This window comes from Mercenaria mercenaria, chromosome 5, assembly GCF_021730395.1.
Source record: "Mercenaria mercenaria strain notata chromosome 5, MADL_Memer_1, whole genome shotgun sequence".
Lineage (NCBI taxonomy): Eukaryota > Metazoa > Mollusca > Bivalvia > Venerida > Veneridae > Mercenaria > Mercenaria mercenaria.
The window spans coordinates 1,423,957-1,439,767 of NC_069365.1; the positions used below are offsets into that span (position 1 = coordinate 1,423,957).

Consider the following 15,811-nt stretch of genomic DNA (forward strand, 5'->3'; position numbering starts at 1 on the left):
GGAAAAAAATATAGATTTTAATCAGTCTGCTTCTGTTAAAAAATTTCTTGGCTGCTGCACTTGTTTATGGTAGTTCTGCACATTTGATAAACTGGAAGTTATAGCATAACAACTAAAATGTAGAATAAAGCCTGGATCATTTATGAATTAATAGCATTCTGTGACTAAATTTATTTCAATGGCACTGTTACTATCTTTCTAAAGTTGAAATATGATATTAAAACATCTGAAACATTTAATAATTCAAATTAAAATTAACATGAATGTGCGGTTCACTTTAATCATGGTCATATATCTCAAAAATAAGCACATGGACCTATACATTTTATTTCACCACATTATAGATCATATTTTTATAACAGAAGTTTCATTAAAATCTACATTGTAGAAAAATTTCTATTCGTGAAAATGTTATGAAAGTTAAGATTTTCCTGTAGACACCATTATGAAAAATTTGTTGGTCAATCCGAATGTGCAGAACTACCTTAGAAATATTATTATTGTCATAAAAACTTGTCATGCTGTCTTGGAACATACAATTAAATACATAATACAACTTTTGTAAAACAATGCTAATATTAAGTAAAATACTAACATTCAACAATGGTTTAGAACCTTCATTTTATAGAAACATAATGACAAGCCATCACAAAAACATTAAAAGTGAGATACACAAAAATTGTTGTTATTATTAAGTTAAATGTGTTTAACTGGTCATCTACAAACAGTAACAAGTATATGATAAAATTTAATGTCTTTGGTATGTAGCATCATGTAGTGGGCCCAGCTAAACTCAGGTGAGCGATATAGGGCCATCATGGCCCTCTTGTTTTTCATATAAGTGTCTGTCTTTGGCTTTGTGCCATTCCTTTACTGCACCACTGAAATTAAAGTCATTCATTTTTTTGTCCCTGCATGGACACCATGAGTAAGCACTTTCATGCTCACTGGTGAATGGTGGGTGGTCTTTACACATTCAACTGCTGAAACCTCTCTCACAATCTGAAAGTACAAAAAGAAGTATTTGTTATTTTCCCAGAGCAAGGATAACCAAGGATGGATTTATATTGTAAAAGTTCCTAAGATTTGACATTTATCTTGTGTTCTTCTGCACAATGAATTGCAACAGTATTTCTGTTAAATATTTGTGGGTGTTAACAACACCATTGCAGCTTTTTTACACATAGAAGCAGGTTCTGTATTTCAAGTTTAACTATGTATTTTACTGCAAGCAGCAAGTTTCAGAAAGAACATGTATACACACCAGCTCAAAGTGTTCATCTGTGGTAAGGGTGGCGTTCGCCTGTGCCCATTCAATAACTGCCCAGTCTTCTTCAAGGGAGAAGTGTGATGAAAGAGCCTGAAATGAACCATAAGTTACAATGACATGTTTCAATGACTTGTCAAAATGAATCATAACTTTTTTGTTGTTGATAAGTTTCTTGTTGTTTTTTTTTCTTCTAAAATTCTTTGGACCATACATGATGCTGTAAATATATTCAGTAAATAGAGATTCTAAATAAATCAATGTTTATTTAGCATAGAAATATTGACTTCCTTGAAATACAGCAGAAGAGAATTCATTCATCCCTTTTACCGACTAGCCCGGTTCTTTACGTGAGAAAGTAGGCAGTCTATTTGAACGATGGTTAGGTAACCAGCCCTAAATTTTGTTATTCCACTGAAACTTGTATCATTTGGTCTTTTCATGTACAAAAGCAAAGTGAAACAAAAATATCATAGTAGATAAAGTTTAATATTTAAAATTAATAGGTCCTTAAACAATAGTAATTAAATATCCTCGAAAAGTTTGCTTCAGTTCATTCAGAACAATGATTTCAAACTTCAAACAGTCAAAGAATCACTGCCACTGGTCATTTTAATATAGTTGCCTTTCTCTGCTAATTATTACTGATAACAATTAACTTACCCATGCATGCAGCCACCAACTATAAACCATTTCTTTGCATAGACTAATTATAATCCTTAACTAATTGTATTCCAATCACTCCTGTTCCAATTAACCGCAAACTTGTGAAAAGACTTTCATCAACACGTGTCGTATTAAACCCTTATCAGTACACGGTAAACAGCTAGCTACACTGTGTATTCATAAACTTCCCCGATCGATTTTACCTGAGGTATCTCACGGGGATGAAATCGCTTACTGATTTAAGACGCTGTGCTAATAACTGAGGCACCGCGCGGGATATTTAAGCACTGTGGGAAGCTATATTTCGTGTTTTAAGCGCCGCGGTAGCGCGGCGCCTTATGCGGCTGGGAAAGGGCCTGTGAAGGGCGCGATTAAAGTACTTAGCTACTTCTCCTGTTCAATGATATATACCATGTATGCTGTAAGCAAAAAATACTCAATTGTTAGTGCGAGATTGGTAAAATACCCAATTGGTTTTAGCAAATACCCAATTACTTCTGAAAAGGTTGGGTAATGATATTATTTTTACACAATTCAAATTTCGAATACCTAATTCAGACAAAAAGTGATGGGTAAATACCCATTTGCACCAAAAGCTTATCTGGAGCTCTGTATGGTTTAAACATAACAGTAAAACATGTTAATAAAGCATAAACACCATATGTTTCAGTTTGGCTACCTCGCTGTATTTGTAAACACTACCGCCATTACACTCAGTACCAGGGTTTCCGCTGCAATTTGCCAAATAGGCCAATGGCGAAAAAAAAAGTGGCGGCAAACTATTTTGCCGTAAATGTATTTTTTTAAAATGTGTATTTCTTTGTCTAAAGTACTCTCTATCTAGCCTAAAAATCAATATTACCCATGGCTGTTTCCGTTCATAATACACAATACACAGCGTGTTACTAACCAAGGGATAAGCGATTCGACATCCATTACATAACGCTGCCACGTGTCTCTCGATCTCTGACTTTAATTTAAACATGCAATAAACCAATGACAGCTTTGGATGTAGAACGTGTGATGTATTTTATCGTCAAAATTATTTAGCTCCGCCCCTACATGTCATCGTTGATTGAAGTAATTACTGATATCGTCAAAGAAATGAAAGTTATGTTTCATGGACTGACGTAAAAGGCAATAATTATTACGGGTGTTAAATGAAAAACCCACATCAGTTATAAATTTCGCGACAATGTTTTAACGAGCGGAATCACGAAAGTAGTATCAAAGTAGCCATTTCAAAGTTATAATTTGTAGCAAAACTTCAGAATGAACGACTGATGAGACATCATCGATATTATTTCCAATAATTTTTAAATCATGATCGTAGATTGATTTTGGCAGATTCCAATGAAAAACTGCTATAAACAAGCATATTCGATGAATTGGTATCCCCCGCCGAAAGGGTTTGTGGTGAGGAACGGCAAAACAGTATATCCGGCAAAAGTTAAGGATGTTACTAAGAGGCAAATAATTTCATTAGTCAAAATCAATTTAACAGAAAATGAATGCTATTTTTTGGTGGGGGTCGGGGGGGCAGTGAGGGTGACTGGGTGAGGGTACAAAACATCATAATGTTGATTATAAATATTGATGGAAAATTAAAAATGAAAAAAAAAAATGGGGGTTGTGGGGTGGGGTGATGCATGCTTTGGGTGGTGGGCATGACTAGGTGGAGGAGTGAGGTGGGGGAATGGTACAACTTTGCATGTTGATAAATATTCTTGGAAGGTTTGAAAAAAAAAATAAAAAGGAATGAAAAATTATCTTTTTTTGGGGGGAGGGGGAGGGTGTGTGACCAAGGCAAGGTGGTGACCAGGTATGGGTACACAACTTCACATGTTTATAATAAATGTTCATGGAAAAGATTGAAAGACGTTTAATGAAATTCTACCAATTGGTTGGTTTGTTATGTACAGATCTGTAGATTTTTAAACAATTAAAGGGCAATAACTCTAAGGAAAATTGACCAATTAAAAAAAAAAGACAGGCATCATCAAAGTATGTTGGTTCATATTTATTTCAAGTTTCATGAAATTCTACCAGCTTGTTACTGAGAAATTGCTGCAGACGTAAATTTTTCATTAAATCAAGGGCAGTAACTCTAAGGGAAATTGACCAGTCAAAAAAAAACTTGACGGGCATCATCACAGTATGTTGGTGCATGTTTATTTCAAGTTTTATGAAATTCTACATGATAGTTACTGAGAAATGGCTGCGGACGGACATTTTTGGGCATTTTTCATTAAATCAAGGGCAATAACTCTAAGGAAAATTGACCAATCAAAAAAAAGACTTGACGGGCATCATGGCAGTATGTTGGTTCATGTTTACTTCAAATTTCATGAAATTCTACCTGCTAGTTACTGAGATATATCTGCGGACGCACGGACGTGACGGACGGACAACGCCATTTCAATACCCCCCTCCCAATTTCATCAGCGGGGCATAACAAGCAGAAATCTATGGTAAAATTAACTCTGGTCATAGAAAATACGTTTTAAATTTTCATTTTGTAAATAAAGCTAGTCTTGATTGCATTATTTTTTCGTTTGTCACACATTTTTGCGACCCCAATTTCTGATTAATTTTGGTCATTCAGAGAAGACCTACCTATGCAAATGTATTTTTAGCTCACCTGTCATAAAGTGACAAGGTGAGCTTTTGTGATCGTGCGGTGTCGGCCGTCCGTCCGTGCGTGAGTGCGTCTGTGCGTCCATAAACTTTTGCTTGTGACCACTCTAGAGGTCACATTTTTCATGGGATCTTTATGAAAGTTGGTCAGAATGTTAATCTTGATGATATCTAGGTCAAGTTCGAAACTGGGTCACGTGCCATCATAATCTAGGTCAGTAGGTCTAAAAATAGAAAAACCTTGTGACCTCTCTAGAGGCCATATATTTCACAAGATCTTCATGAAAATTGGTCGGAATGTTCACCTTGATGATATCTAGGTCAAGTTCGAAACTGGGTCACGTGCCATCAAAAACTAGATCAGTAGGTCTAAAAATAGAAAAACCTTGTGACCTCTCTAGAGGCCATATATTTCATAAGATCTTCATGAAAGTTGGTCAGAACATTCACCTTGATGATATCTAGGTCAAGTTTGAAAGTGGGTCACGTGCCTTCAAAAAGTAGGTCAGTAGGTCAAATAATAGAAAAACCTTGTGACCTCTCTAAAGGCCATATTTTTCATGGGATCTGTATGAAAGTTGGTCTGAATATTCATCTTGATGATATCCAGGTCAAGTTCGAATCTGGGTCATGTTCGGTCAAAAACTAGGTCAGTAGATATGAAAATAGAAAAACCTTGTGACCTCTCTAAAGGCCATATATTTCATGAGATCTTCATGAAAATTGGTCAGAATGTTCACCTTGATGATATCTAGGTCAAGTTCGAAACTGGGTCACGTGCCATCAAAAACTAGGTCAGTAGGTCAAATAATAGAAAAACCTTGTGACCTCTCTAGAGGCCATATTTTTCATGGGATCTGTATGAAAGTTGGTCTGAATGTTCATCTTGATGATATCTAGATCAAGTTTGAAAGTGGGTCACGTGCCTTCAAAAAGTAGGTCAGTAGGTCAAATAATGAAAAAACGTTGTGACCTCTCTAGAGGCCATATTTTTCATGGGATCTGTATGAAAGTTGGTCTGAATGTTTTTCTTGATGATATATAGGTCAAGTTTGAAACTGGGTCAACTGCCATCAAAAACTAGGTCATTAGGTCTTAAAATAGAAAAACCTTGTGACCTCTCTAGAGGCCATACCCTTGAATGGATCTTCATGAAAATTGGTCAGAATGTTCACCTTGATGATATCTAGGTCAAGTTTGAAACTGGGTCACGTGCCTTAAAAAACTAGGTCAGTAGGTCAAATAATAAAAAAACCTTGTGACCACTCTAGAGGCCATACTTTTCATGGGATCTGTATGAAAGTTGGTCTGAATGTTCATCTTGATGATATCTAGGTCAAGTTTGAAACTGGGTCAGCTGCGGTCAAAAACTAGGTCAGTAGGTCTAAAATAATTAAAATCTTTTGACCTCTCTAGAGGCCATATTTTTCAATGGATCTTCATGAAAATTGATCTGAATATTCACCTTGATGATATCTAGGTCAATTTCGAAACTGGGTCACGTGCGGTCAAAAACTAGGTCAGTAGGTATAAAAATAGAAAAACCTTGTGACCTCTCTAGAGGCCATATTTTTCATGAGATCTTCATGAAAATTAGTGAGAATGTTCACCTTGATGATATCTAGACCAAGTTCAAAACAGGGTCAAGTACCTTCGAAAACTAGGTCCATAGGTCAAATAATAGAAAAACCTTGTGACTTCTCTAGAGACCATATTTTTCAATGGATCTTCATGAAAATTGGTCAGAATTTTTATCTTGATAATATCTAGGTCAAGTTCAAAACTGGGTCACATGAGCTCAAAAACTAGGTCACTATGTCAAATAATAGAAAAAACAACGTCATACTCAAAACTGGGTCATGTGGGAAGAGGTGATCGATTCAGGACCTGATCATGGTCCTCTTGTTTAATTTTTGCTGAGAAGTACCCTACTATTTTGGCAAAGGAATAATAATAATAATATTTTCTCAAAATTTAGACCAAGAAACACCAGAGGCCACCATTTCATACCTGTATTTTATAATTTTCCAGGGGGAAAACACCCTGATTCCCCCACTCATAAAGTGGGTACTAACCCCTCCTTTACCTCAAAATTTTGTGCCTAAAAATGCACCAGAGGTCACCATTTCATACCTGTATTTAAAAATTTCCCAGGGCCCACCGGTCATCAAAAGGGTACTAACCTCTCCATTACCTCAAAATTTTGGACGTAAAAGTGCACCAGAGGCCACCATTCATGCCTGTATTTCAAAAAATTCCAAGGGGAGAGCCCCCTAACCCCCCTGGCCCCCCAATAAGAGTTTTACAATCAAATAATGAAAAATAAAATGTAAAAATGACAAATTGTTGCAACATGCACAGTGTGTTGGAGAATACGCCCACTGGACGCGCCCTCCCCCTATGTGTCTTTTACTTCGATATTTTGTGGCAGAAAAAAAATTAGGGCCAGTGGATACCCTGAGTACACGCTGACAGTGGGGTTGGTCGTTTTTGGTACTTTCTATGTTGTACGTGGAGGAAAGATATTGACCTATGCAAAAATTATCACAATATCGTGGCTCACATAAAATTAGTTGGACTAAGAGCTTACCAGCTGTCCAGAATGACACTCCATGCCCACCGCATGAGTCCGTCAAACACTTCTGACACCATTAAAGTAAACCCTGGGAGAAAAAATACCAAGGTCGCTTCTGGGGCTCGAACCCTAGACCTTGTGATCTGTTGGTGGACAATCTTGATGATCTCAAGGTCAGGTTCGATATCGGGTCATCTGGGGTCAAAAACTAGGTCACCAGGTCAAATCAAAGGAAAAGCTTGTTAACATTGTAGAAGCCACATTTATGACCATATCTTTATGAATCCCGGTCAGAATGTTAATCTTGATGATCTACTATAGTTCATGTTAAAATCTTGGTCAGGTGGGGTAAAAAAACTAGATCACTAGGTCAAATCAAAGGGAAAACTTGTTAACACTCTAGAGGCCACATTTATGACTGTATCTTCATGAAACTTAGTCAGAATGTTAATCTTGATGATCTTCAGATCAAGTTCGAATCTGGGTCATGTGAGGTCAAAATCTAGGTCACCAGGTCAAATAAAAGGAAAAGCTTGTTAACAGTCTAGAGGCCACATTTATGACTGTATCTTCATGAAACTTATCAGAATGTTAATTTTGTGATTTATAGGTCGGCTTCAAATCTAGGTCATGCAGGGTAAATAACTAGGTCACCGGGTCAAATCAAAGGAAAAGCTAGTTAACACTTTAGAGGCCACATTTATGACCATATCTTAATGAAACTTGGTCAGAATGTTAATCTTGATGATCTCAAGGTCCAGTTTGAATCTGGGTCATGTGGGGTCAAAAAGTAGGTCACCAGGTCAAAAAAAAGGAAAAGCTTGTTAACACTGGAAAGGCCACATTTATGAATGTTTCTTAATGAAACTAAGTCAGAATGTTAATCTTTATGATCTATAGTTCATGTTAAAATCTAGGTCAGGTGGGGTAAAAGACTAGGTCACTAGGTCAAATCATTATCAAAGGAAAAGCTTGTTAACACTCTACAGGCCACATTTATGACTGTATCTTCATGAAACTTGGTCAGAATGTTAATCTTGATGATCTTTAGGTCAGGTTCGACTCTGGGTCATGTGGGTTCAAAATCTAGGTCACTGGGTCAAATCAAAGGAAAAGCTTGTTAACAGTCTAGAGGCCATATTTATGAATATATCTTCATGAAACTTAGTCAGAATGTTAATCCTGATGATCTTTAGGTCAAGTTCGAATCTGGGTCATGTGAGGTAAAAAACAAGGTCACTGGGTCAAATCAAAGGAAAAGCTAGATAACACTTCAGAGGCCACATTTGGGACCATATCTTAATGAAACTTGGTCAGAATGTTAATCTTGATGATCTTTAGGTCAACAGGTCAGGTGAGCGATACAGGGCCTTTGTGGCCCTCTTGTTAAGGTAATTAGAGAGAAATGAGCTGTGTAACTCTGGTTATCTATATAGGACTTGTTCCTTACTACATTAAAAACATTTGCAAACATTTCCACATGCAAAACATTACTTTCTGCTTTTCACAAAATGTTTCTGTCAGTGAGTTTTTTTTTTCTTTTTTGTGATGGAAACATAATTATATTCACATGTAGTAAAAATAGTTACTGGTATGTCTCCCACCACACACTGGTGTGGGAGACATATTGATTTACTCCAGTCTGTGTGTGTGTGTGTCTGTCTTTGTGTCTGTCTAGCCAAATCACTCAAGGCATATTGGAGTTACGGCCCTTGAATTACCAAAAATAGGCCTTGTTACTCTTGTCCGCACTCTAAGTCAAACATTTCTCATCCGATCTTCACTAAACGTGAACAGAATGTGTTTGACCATGAGACCTCGGCAAAGTTCGATAACTATCCAAATCGGTCCAGGCATTTTGGAGGTACTGCCCTTGAATTACCGAAAAATCGGCCTTTTTACTTTTGTCCGCTCTCTAAGTCGGACATTTCTCATCCGATCTTCACCAAACTTGAACAAAATGTGTTTGACCATGAGACCTCAGCCTAGTTCAATAACTAGCCAAATCAGATCAGGCATTTTGGAGTTACTGCCCTTGAATTACTGAAAAATTGGCCTTTTTGCTCTTGTCCGCACTCTAAGTCAAACATTCCTCATCCGATCTTCACCAAATTTGAACAAAATGTGTTTGACCATAAGACCTCGAACAGGTTCGAAAATGAGCCAAATCGATCCAGGCATTTTGGAGTTTTGGCCCTTGAATTGTAGTGAGTAAACAGTATATAAACACTGACCTGCTATTTATATGATTCAGGCAGTTGTGGGAGACACTGGCTTTTCTCAAAAGCAACTCTAGTTTTTTTTTAATTTCAGTGATCGTAGTTGGAACCATGTTATACAAGACCAGGAAAATCTTTTCTACATGGAACCAACAGAAAATGCTATTCAGTCCAACAGAAATATTTCAGTTGGTATGAATCACAGGAGACAGGAAAGTCTGCAATCTGTTGGTAGTGCAGGGAGCTACCAGTCGGGTAGCAGTGAGTCACCACGGCAACCATTCAGCAGACAAAGTTCTATGGGATCTGAACGTAGCAGTGGCTCGAAATCAGGAATTACTCGACAATATCAGCAACATCGGGAAAGATCTTTACCAGATAATCAGAGATATCATTATGAACATTTTCAAAGAGATAATGCATTAAGACTGTCGGACCCAAGCTATGCTGCATTTAGTGAAAATCTTAATTCAGAAAATGGACATCATAAAACCAGTCAGAGATCGCGTATGAAAATTCCATTGACAGTAGATAATAGCAGCACTGCAAATCTAACTGTTAGTCAGTCTGGTAAGAGAAAATCAGTCTTAATGATACCAGATGTTAGGAATATTGATGATATTAGTAACTCTTTTGGTTTAGATCTGTGTGAAAAGCTGTTTGGTATAAAACTATGTCACTATAAGCAAAGACCGCCACGTCCAAATGGTGCTAGTGTTGACCATGTGTTAAGAGATCGTAAAGTTATAGTGCAGGCTGTGATACCAGACAGCCAGGCAGATATATGTGGACAGATAAACAGAGGTATGTACACTTGAGACTTTAGATGCATAGTGCTGTTGAAATAAAGATTTTGAATACTTTCACACATGTCAACATTACATGTATTTTGCTGGTTTTAGTACTTCTCATTCTGATAAATGCATACATGTTTAAATTTAGTTTACTTTTCTTGAGTGGGTATCATGTGTCTTGAGAAATCTGTGACATTTGGCTGTTGGAGCAGTTGTTAACTAGTAGATCTCAGAAAAAAAAAATCTTTCTTTTTAGCTCACCTGAGCATGAGGTGCTTTCGGTGAGCTAAATTGTGATGTCTCATTCTCCATCTTTCCTCCATCATCTATCCACACTTTTATTCAAACAACATCTCCTCTGAAAGTATTTGATGGAAGTTGATTAAACATGGCTCGAGTGTCCCTTGGATTGTCGTCTGTCAAAGTCAAATAATTTTATTTCATGCAGAACAGTAAAAACTTCTTCTCAGAAACCACTTGCTGGATTTCAAAATAATTTGACAGAAATGTTCCTTAGTTGACACTCTACCAAGATTGTTCAAATTTTTCAGGCCCCACCTGGGGATCACTTGTTTACATTAGAAATACTTCAAAAACTTTCTTTTTAAAAGCCTTGAGTCCTGGAGCTGACACATTTGAGTCTGACAGGGCTTCCACTGGGCCTCAGAAAGTTGTAGCCACTTTTTGAGAAAAACTGCCAAATTGAAGCTGATTTGCTAAATTTTGGCCATATTCTACTAAAATTCTTGTCACCACCTTCAAAAATCTGTAGCCATTTCTTTGAATTTGTAGCATTTGGCTACATTGGTGAATGGCAGAGGGACCCTGAGTCAGGTGAGCGATATAGGGCCATCATGGCCCACTTGTTTACAGAAGATACTATTGATAGAATGCAAAAGGTGTTGAACCATGTGTTTTTAACCGATGCAAATTTCAGGAGACATGCTGGTAGGCTTAAATGACCTGGACTTAACATGGATCAACATTGATGACTTACTGAGACAAGCTGTACAACAACAAAAGGTAATATTGTACCTTTAAAGCTACTCATTTACAGTTGATGATAAAAATTGTCTCTTCATGATTTACACTGATTTTGAAATAGTAAGTACTTATCTGACATTGAAAAATACTGTAACAAAAAAAGTGAAACTTTAAAGTGACTTTGTGCCAATTTGTTTGAGTAAAAGTGAAGTTGTCGTAAAAAATCACTCGAAATAAGATCTTGTTGCTTTAAGAAGTGCTTGAGAGAATCTTGCATTTGGTAAAGGTCTGATTTTTCTTGGTGACCTGTAGTAAAATGTGAAAGTTTCATAACATTTAAGTCAGTACTACAGTTTAGTGAAATTTTTTCCATACTCTGATGGTAAAGGGGAGGCTTCCCTATCAGAGGTCTAAAATTGATGAAAAAAAGGCAGTCTTACAATTGCACAGTACATGTATTACCCTGTTTGACATGTGTTTGTGGCATAAAGACTAGGGAAAATGCTTATGTTACAGGCAATAGCATTTTATTAGTCTTTCAGTGGATGGATCCTTATTAGTTCAGTGTGAGCTATTGGCATAGCTGAATGGATCAGTGTGTTCCTTTCGGTATCCCACACTGGAGGTCAAATGGAGTGGTGGTCTAGTGTTTAAGGTCACGACCTGGGGGGATGGGGGTGGTCATGGGTTCGACACCAGTACTGGTTTTTCCAGTAAGCGGTCTCGAGAAATTGGTTCAAATAACCTTTAAGCTTTCATCACAATTGAGCTGAAATAAATTAGTATAAACTGAAATTTTAGTCCAGTTTTAAGGAAACTTGATCAGATGTATTGTGAATAAAATCTTGGTCAAAGTTCAAAACTGCAACATCTGATGTCACTAGGTCAGATTATAAAAAAAAACAACGTGTAAACACTAGTAGCAGGTTTGAAACTAGGTCATCTAAGTCAAAAACTAGGGCACTAGGTAAAATCTTAGAAAAGCTTTGTAAACCCTGTAAGGGCCTATAGTTTTCTGTATATGCTATATGAAACATGGTCAGAATGTTTGTCTTTTTCAAATCTAGGGCTTTTTCAAAACTGGGTCATCTGGGTTTACACATGCCACTAGGTCATGTTACAGAAAATTTTTGTTACCATTCTGAAGGCCATTTTTTCTGCTTAATCTATTTGAAGTCGAGTCAGAATGATTACTTCTATGAAAACTAGGTTAATGTTGAGACTGTGTCATTTGAGGGTCTAAAATTAGATCACTAGGTTATTATAATAATTTTTTTATAAACCTTAGGAATGTTGGTGGTCATATTTTTGTCTTTAAATGAGGTCTAGGTCACTGTTGAAACTGAATCATATGACTGTGGTCAAAATCTAGTTCACTGTGTCAGATCGTAGAAAACCTTAATAATTAATACTTCAGATGCCATGAAACATTGTAAAAATGTTTCACTGTGTCCAACGTATACGTCGCATTTACGGCGGGTACGCTGCATACATGGTATATTGTACGCTCCATTACCGGCATTTCCTGTTGATTTTGTCAACATCCCGTATAGTGAGGTAAGAAAAACTACTTTTTTCATTAAAGTTTAACGTGTTCAAAGAAGCGATATATTCTGTACGAGCTGCAGATCATTCAAGCTCCCCATGGTAATGTGTTTTTTGTCAGTAATTCTCTAGTTTCTTCAAACATTCGAGTAAACTGACGTGTGAAGTCGGTTTTGAACTCGGACGTTCACTTTCAGGTTCACATTCTGTCTCTTAAAATCATTCTGTTGACTTCTCATCGGTTTAATGCGAGAATAGTATCACAAGCTACAATCTGAAATATATATCATGGCATAAATTCATGTTTAAAGGGAGCTTTATGCCAAAATTAGCGATGTACACCCTATAAAACGGCGCGTCTACTGAAGTACGCCACATAAAAAGGCCGTTATCTTTATCTAAAATGCAACAGTTACTGTCATAATTGTAAGGAATTTCCGGGATGATACCTAAACCCCACCACTGCGTACTGTGATAAATTCCTAGCAAAAAGTCTTTTTAAAATATTAATTTTAATGTCGAATGTTATCAAATAAACTTGACTAAATATATGAAATTATTGTGTTTGTAGAGCTACAAACACAATTAGATATCATGTATAATAATTTTCAGTCAGTTGTCCATAAGCATTTATATGGCACTCATTAATCTTCCCCAATATTTTCTGGCGTTTACGTTAGCTTACGAAAGAATCATATCCTGAAAATAGTTACATATGCAGAAAACACAAATATACGATGGCGTAGTTGTGTCTACGCTTGATACCACGGGTTCCAAATTACCGTAGACCATTTTATTTTAAACGCAATGTTATCGGCATTGATTTTATTCTTATATTATTTCATGTGCATGTAACATATTTTATGAATTTTAATTGTTTTCAATTTTAGATTTGAGCCGCAACATCAGAAAACCAACATAGTGGCTTTGCGACAAGCATGGATACAAACACAGCCTGCGCATGCGTGCATTGTGGTCAGGATCCATGCTATTCCGTTATGGTTTCTCGAATTGAAATAGGCTTTGAAAGCGTACAGCATGGATCCTGACCAGAGAACGTATCCATGCTTGTCGCAAAGCCACTATGTTGGTTTTCTGAGAACGCTCTGAAATACTCTTCTTGGAAAGCACAAGCATTGTAAACAAAAGGACAACGAAACTGTGTTTGAAATACCGATTTTGACCGCTATAAGTAATTTTTGACGTATTACACATTTGTGTTCTGACAGTTCGTTATCATGTAGATATATCGACATAAGATATATTATGAAAGTCAACATTTTGAGTTATGTTAACTCAGAAATACGAAAAGGTTAAATGCCATGTACTTTTATAATGCTATACCATACTGTAAGGTAAGGGTGTACCCCGCACAGTGTACCCCTCATACTGTCACAACCTACCCCAGACGCGGGGCAGGTTGTGAAGTTACAGGTCATGTTCACACTAGCAGTATTCGTTTTGTCCGCACTCTACCTGAAAATACGACATTATGTTACTTGTGGAATACATTTTCTGTTTTTAATTCATTTTAGGTTCTGACACCGAAGATTAATTTACGAAAATATTTGGAATATTCATGATTCCCAAGTAAAAACTTTAACGGGCAATTCTATACCGGACTGTTTATACAAAACAAGCATGTTTATTTTATCTTTCGAATAATTAATATTACTGTTATTACATTATGTAATTCCAAAACTGTTTATAATTGTTATAAAGTGTAAATAAAATGAAAGAATAGATGCGAGTGAAGACATACGTACACATACATCAGTTGCTATAAATATAACGGCCTTTTTATGTGGCGTTCTTCTGTAGACGTGCCGTTTTATGGGGCGTACATCGCTAATTTTGGCATAAAGCTCCCCTAAAACATGAATTTACGCCATGGTATATATTTTTATGTGTCACTTGTTATATTATTCTCGCATTAAACAGATGAAAAATCAACAGAATGATTTTAAGAGACAGAAAATGAACCTGAAAATGAACGTCCGAGTTCGAAACCGACTTCACACGTCAGTTTACTCAAATGTTTGAAGAAACTAGAGAATTGCTGACCAAAATCACATTACCATGGGGAGCTTGAATGATCTGCAGTTCGTACTGAATATATCGCTTCTTTGAACACGTTGAACTTCGATGAAAATGAGTAGTTTTTCTTACCTCACCATATAGGATGTTGACAAAATCAACAGGAAATGCCGGTAATGGAACGTACAATATACCATGTATGCAGCGTACTCGCCGTAAATGCAACGTATACGTTGGACACAGTGTGTTTGTCCTTATGAACTCTGGTCATGTTTTAAATAGGGTAATTAAGGGATCAAAATCTAGGTCACTATATCTAAGGTCAAATCATAGAAAAGCTATGTTAACACTAAGGTCGTGTTTTTAATGGATCAACATGAAACTTGGTAAGAATGTTAATCTTTGTGAAATCTAGGACAGGATTTGAACAGTGTCATCTGATTGTCCAGTGATAGGTTACCAGGTCATACCATAGAAAAATTGTTAAAAGACTCTAGAGACCACAAATTTACTTGATTTTCTTGAAATTGTTGAATCAGAATAAAGAACAGATTTGTTAATACTTGTGAGGCAGTATTTTTATGCCCCCAGCATCTACTGATGCAGGAGGCATATAGTGATTGTCATGTCCGTTCATTTGTTCTTCCGTCCAATTACAAGGTTAACCAAATGGGACCGTTTCGTCTAGCATCAATACCCCTTTCTAGAATGACTTGATACTAACGCAGATGTAACCTGTGACCATTCCTCATCTTCAGACATCACCTGACCTCAGTTTGACCTTGACATTGACCTCATTTTGGACTTAGGTTGCTTTATATGGGCCATCTCTTGGTTAACCAAATGGGACCGTTTCGTCTAGCATCAATACCGCTTACAAGAATGAATTGATATTAATACAGATGTAACCTGTGACCATTCCTCATCTTCAAACATCACCTGACCTCAGTTTGACCTTGACCACATTTTGGACTTAGGTTGCTTTGTATCGACAAGGATGCCACTGGGGGCATCAAGCGTTTATTGAACACAGCTCCTTGTACTTGCTTTGGATTAAACTTGGTCGGAAGGTTTGCTGTTACAATAT

The 15,811-nt window shown here is 36.8% G+C and overlaps 1 protein-coding gene across 1 annotated transcript in view; it reads left to right on the plus strand.

Annotated features, from left to right (window-relative positions):
* The window catches only part of LOC123558068 (protein inturned-like), a 68,334-nt gene that overhangs the window by 18,330 nt on the left and 34,193 nt on the right, over nt 1-15,811 (plus strand). The window contains exons 2-3 of the mRNA XM_053542489.1: nt 9,459-10,168; nt 11,096-11,181. Coding sequence (XP_053398464.1) covers nt 9,459-10,168; nt 11,096-11,181 — 796 coding nt within the window. The remainder of the gene's footprint in view (nt 1-9,458; nt 10,169-11,095; nt 11,182-15,811) is intronic.